The 5,961-nt window shown below is 40.5% G+C and overlaps 1 protein-coding gene across 1 annotated transcript; it reads right to left on the bottom strand.

Annotated features, from left to right (window-relative positions):
• On the bottom strand, nt 1–4,001 carry LOC146369588 (uncharacterized). The gene is made up of 7 exons (XM_084909222.1): nt 3,760–4,001; nt 2,926–3,515; nt 2,452–2,631; nt 1,943–2,083; nt 1,621–1,675; nt 1,308–1,461; nt 1–214 (listed from the first exon to the last, which is right to left on the bottom strand). Exons 1-7 carry the CDS (start codon nt 3,959–3,961, stop codon nt 67–69), a joined length of 1,470 nt encoding a protein of 489 aa, XP_084765348.1. The 5' UTR covers nt 3,962–4,001; the 3' UTR covers nt 1–66.
• Between the last annotated feature and the right edge of the window lie 1,960 nt (nt 4,002–5,961).

The raw sequence follows: 5,961 nt of genomic DNA on the forward strand, positions 1-5,961 counted from the left end.
GTGTGTGTGTGTGTGTGTGTGTGTACATTCAGTCCAAAAAGGTATTTTCTGAGCTCTGAGAACAGCTCAAATGGCCCATTCAGATTCCTTCTGCTTGCATTCAAATTCCTTCAGCTGAGAAACCAGCTTGCACACCTGTGGAGGAATGAAGTGCCGTTTCTTCCCCTTCTTCTCTGCCTTGGAGCCTCGCTCAGGATTGACCCCAAAGAAAACTCTGAGGAAAAAAAAAAAAACAATAGTGATATGCAGACAAAGTTTGCACGTGTAGTGTGGCTTGACAGGAGTGGAGCAGTTCAATAAAATCCTACATTTGTTTTCTTCAATATGCCCCTATGTGTGAACCTCTCTATCATTCTAGTTGACCATCTGTCTAGAACCCAATGTTGTTGTGGTGCTGGTGCCAGTGGCTAAGCTTATCTCTTCCTTTGTCTTTTCAAGACACATGCATTCACACTGCGCATATACAGAAATGTTTGCAAGGGCGAGAAGTCTGCTTATCACCAACACATGACAGCATGCATCCTCAATGTGTATGCAGGGATATTATAAATGCACAGAACACAGAAGGGGATAGAAAACACAGTTGACATTGTCCTATCAAAAGGTGTAACAGCACATTTGAACACGGACTGTCCTGGGGGTTATTCAAACATGGAGTGGAGAAACTGTGACATTCAGTGCACGTTACACATCAGTACAAGTATTAACATTTGGGCATGAATCCACTATGTAGTATTTTTTAAATTAATATGTTTAGTCTTTCCTTGGGGGGGGGGGGGGGGTCCCTGGAACAACATATTTTGAGTTTGGGGTCTGCAGCCAAATAAATTTCAGTTTGTGTGTCTTTGACATGAAAAGGTTTGACCACCACTGACATAACCTGGTCTCAGGTGCTAATGGTTTTAAAGAGATAGCTCAAACGAATTTTGTGTCAACAAACCATTCTGAGAAAAATATGTTTTTGCTCCATTTCCCAACTAGAATCATGTTATGTTTGTTTTGTTATTGATTGACTTAGGACACTATTTAAAGCAAAAAGCATGTTACCTGCCCTTTAAAAAGATATGACACATTTATTCCAACAATAGTCTTCAACAGGGAGCTACAAAATCTCCGAACAAATCCATATTCAGGGGGATCATAAGCCAATAACAGCTGATCTAAAAGCTCACAGCATGTGGCGACACATTTTGAGCTTGTACATCTCAGACAAACGGGTTTAGTGTAGATTGACAAAAAGCAGGTCAGGTGCAGAAAGGCACGGCAAAGTCACATTTACAAAGTATTTCCAAACAATGAGTGCTTACCTTTGCATGAATTCGAGAGTAAAAGCCATCTCCGGTGGGTATTGGATGTTGCAGACATAAAACATGGAGAAGACGTAGCTCAAGGCCACAATGGGAGAGGTGATGTGGTCATTGACAAGTAACCCATCAACAGCAATCTTGAATTGCTGGTCACCTTAAACACAGATAAAAACCATGTACCATTTACAAAAAAAAAAAAATCCTATATTTTAAGGCAAGCAAAACATTTCTTTAATAAATATGACACAACAACAGCTTATAACAACAGCTAACAACAGCTTGCTGGGATACAAAAAAAGATTTAACTACAAACCTCTGATTAGGATGCATGGGGTCACTGGGAGTTCGACTTCAGGATCTGCAGAGATCTGTTTTGGTGACAGACATGATACATGAATTAATGTTTCCAGTGCACACAAACCTGCTGGCAAATTGACTATCTGCTAGTGTCTTCATCAGACAGAGGTAGCCATTATGCACAAACATTAATGTAAATAGTTTATAGATAGAGAGTTTATAGAGAATATCAGCAGCACAATTAGGGGAATCTATACTTCCTACTGTGGTTGGTTACTTGGTTCACCACTGGATGCAAATAATTATCTTGCACACAGTTTAAAATCTACAACATCTACCTCTTTTTTGTGGAAGAGTTTATAAGAGTCTTCCTTGAAGTATTTTGAAATGCCACAGATGAGCTGTATTGGACCTTCGCCCGTCTTCATCCCTTTGGAGTCAAGGAAGTCATTGATCCCCTTTTCTTTTTTGGAAAGTTCCTGTTCAAGGTTCAAGGTGTTAATTTTGTACAAGTACATAAGACTAACACTCATTTTCGTTTGGAGCTATGGAGAGAATTTTGAAAAAAATAAAAATAAAAATGAATTATTTCATTTTCATTTGCAACCTGTTCTGTTTTGATCTCAAATGTCCTGCTTTTTTGGTTGTCACTTCCTGATTTTTGGTCTCAAATCTATTCCATTTGATTGTTCATCCAAGTTATTCTATTTGATTGGTTGCCAGTTTATCTTTTTTGGTCTCAACTCTCTTTTTGGTTGCAAATCTTTTTTTGATTGATTAATAAAGACAAAATTCTCTCCATATGGAGCAGCACAGCACAATCATAATAATAACAATAACAACACACCTGTGCCAGCTTGTTTTGTACAGAGAAGCCAAGGAGTTTAGATGCATGATCAAACAGGTGAGGAACTTCAAACAGGAACGGCCACTCGTCCTTTACAACGGCAATAGTGGTATCATCATCGTTGAGGATTTCACGCTGAATGGGATATGTTTCAGTCATCAATTTTCGAACAGATGACTCCTAAAGATATGAGGCAGTTAGACAAACAGTCGAACAGTTAGTCAAACTAACCAATTAAAATAATAAAACAGGGTATCAATTTCAATTGACTATGGGCATAGTGATCTACAGACGATCTACAATTTCACAATGTGTCCTAAATTGTACTTGGACCCAGACCTTATCGCATTACTCCTGCTATATACTATTGCTGTGTGAATGGTTGTATGTCTAGATGGTGGACTGTAGGAACCGAATTGCCCTTCGAGGATTAATAAAGCTTTCTGTATCTGTAATGGATGATTGCAGACCCACCTGAAGATCCTGGGTTTGAAAGGCACGTTTCAACTCATCTCGTTTAGACAGCAGGTCTTCTCTACACACGGCCCCCTCAATGATTGGATCCCACGCCACACATCCATACAGATCTGAATTCCTGGGCCTTTTCTTTGTTGAATTTTCACCCCCTGCTTGCCTCTTCAGTGAGCTTTGTGGCCTCTTCATATTTTCAATTCTGTGTTCCAGCTGACGAAAGAGAGTTTCAGAACCATCTTTTGCAAAAGGTTTGTTTCCAAACGGCTCTGTCAGCTTGAAGGAGGCAGGATATTGTCCTACAATCATACTGGCGAGTTCCCTCAGCTTTTGTCTACCAGGTCTTCCTGGGTGTTTATGGAGGTAATCTTCAGCGACGATCCGAACCATCTCTCGTCTGTCTTTCCCCATTATGTACTTTTTTTCACGCAACTCATCCATGACTTTTGAGGGAAATTTGTGCCATGGTACAGAATATGTGTCTTGGGATGGGGAGTCGGCTGTCTCAGGTGGTGTTGAGGGCAGCTGAAACCTCTGTGGTTCAGGTGTTGATGAGGGGCCAGGCCGGGTGAACTGCGGTGGAGTTTGTGAATCTATGGATGACATGACAAACATCTCCATAAATTAAACACATCACAATTGTTGCAAATAAATTAATACATTGGTCCTCAATGTCCAGTTTGGGTCAACCAGGAATACAAATGGACCTAATTATGAAAACCAATTATAGAGTAATTATTGCCATGTACAGCTGATGGCAACTTTTTTTTTGCATTTTTGGAATAAACATTTGTAGTTTCAGAAAACTTGCATTAAAACAGAGGGGCAAAAACTCACCTGCTTCCAATGCTTTGACAGCTCTGACGAATCTTTTGCACTGAATGAATCGCAGAGTGTCTTTAATGTCCTCCGGGTCCACAAGGCTCAGGTCATCTACAGAGAGAACTCCTAATTCCTCCAGTTTAGCCATGAGTGTATCCATCTGATCGCTACTGAGCGATGGCATTGCTTTCTTGACATAGTTTTTCACAAGTTCCATGTTGGTGTGTGTTTAAGAGGAATGAGCCACCGAGTACCTCTCTGGTAAGAATAAAGTGGATGATAATCATCAAGTTTATTCAAATCATGGCAACTGAACAGGTCAGAAGCATTTTCATCAAGTTCATAGAGTCCAAGCTCAGGTATCCAGCTGGCAGTTTTCCCTCGAAGCAAAAGTAGGACAGTAGTTTCATTTTTTACAAAAATGCTTGCTATTTGTCCTAACTGCAGTAGTCCTTTTGCGTAGCTCAGTAAGACCAGCATTCCATTTGCATATGTAATGCCTTTAACCTGCACACTCTCTGTGACAACTGAGTTACTTGAGTTCAAATCAAATTCTCCAACCACTGTCTTTATGTTCTGGTCATAGAGCTCTGGATAGAACCGTGTTGAGTCTGAGACATGAACCTGGGAACGAAACAAGGTACCACAAGACTGATAAGCCTGAAGCAACTGGTGCCGTTCAGCCAGAGACTTGGTTACATTTATGAAGTTCTTACTTGCCCTAATGCACCTTTTAAAATAAGAATGTTTTGATTCAAAGCGCATTGTCCAAGTATATATGAGTGGGCCAAATTGTAAAGTCAAGTGTGCATAGTGAAGCAGATAGTGGTGTTTTGGTCTAAGTTGAACTCTTGGAAACAGCTTTTGCCTCAATTCCACATACAGTTCAATCAGTCCCTTCATAAAAGCAATCTGCAACTCTGAGAGCCGAGGTGCACAGACAAATTCAACAAGCTCCCTCAGAAGTAGTACAAGTCCCCATACTTCATTATCAGCATCTTCAATTGTGTCATGCACCAAAACAGGCAAGAATTTCAAAAGCCACCTGTTTTGGGCTGCATGTCCTCCAAGCCTGGCTCCTGTAGTGGGAATAGTGTTTAGCTTGTCGCTGCTTTCACCAGGAAATGATTTGATTCTTTCATTAAGAACCTCATAACTGAACCACTTTTGTGTTCTGATTAAGAACTGCAAAAACAATGCCAAATCATAATCTACTACCCCCTCAAACAGATCATGAGCTAAACAAGCTGGTAAGCCTGGCTGACACACATGAAAGTTGGACAGTTTGTTGAAAACACTGTCACATTTAACACCGTGATGAGTGTGTACTTCATCGTTACTTTCCAGAAACCGCACAGTCTCATTATGATCAGCTGGATTTCTATGAGTGAAAACTGTGAGAGGGTTCGACTGAAATTCACTTTTTGTTGCCAAACAGTATCTGCAGAAATATTGAGCTGTGCTGAAATGTTGTGTAAAGCCACCAATCATGTGGGAGCCCAGATTATCGCCCATTATGCACGCAACAGTGCCTTTATATATTTTTCCATTGAAAGATATGCCCCTTTCCTCCAGCTCACACAAGTCTGACACTAGCTTATTGAAAATCTTATCCATTCCAAAGTATTTGCAATCTTTCTCTACACAGAGTAATGCCAACTGTATCTGATCAACAGTTGATCGTTGGTGTGGATGAAAATTTCCAAGTGTGAAGTAGACAGCCAATACTTTATGCTTTGTCTTGGCAGATCCGAGTGGATTAGCCACCTCAAAAGCATCCTGAAAGAGCATTACCTTTAAACTGTCTGGGTCTGAGGAAAACATGGCATTGGATTTGATGGCCCACCCATCAGTGACATCACACAGTACATCATCTTCAGAATTTGAACTAGGACTGTGCTGATCTAAACCTTGCTGTTTCAGAATTACTTTGAGGGTTTCCAGTATTGGGATGTAATGATAGTGCCTCTTCTGGCCACTGCGATTGCGTCCAAGAAAGACTTCAACAGGTTCAACATAGTCATAGTGTGACTTGTAATATTTCAGCCTCTTGTGTTGCGTAGTTAAATGACCCTTTTCATGTAATGCCTTGTGCATAGGGCTCTGCTCGTATATACTATTCCCAAGAGATGTTACAGTCTCCTTTGGAACACCATACTGCCCCAGTTCACAGGCTAGTGCATCCACAGTATATTCCTGTTGAATATCACTTATAGT

This window comes from Perissodus microlepis, chromosome 17, assembly GCF_051167445.1.
Source record: "Perissodus microlepis isolate ML-2025 ecotype Zambia chromosome 17, ASM5116744v1, whole genome shotgun sequence".
NCBI lineage: Eukaryota > Metazoa > Chordata > Actinopteri > Cichliformes > Cichlidae > Perissodus > Perissodus microlepis.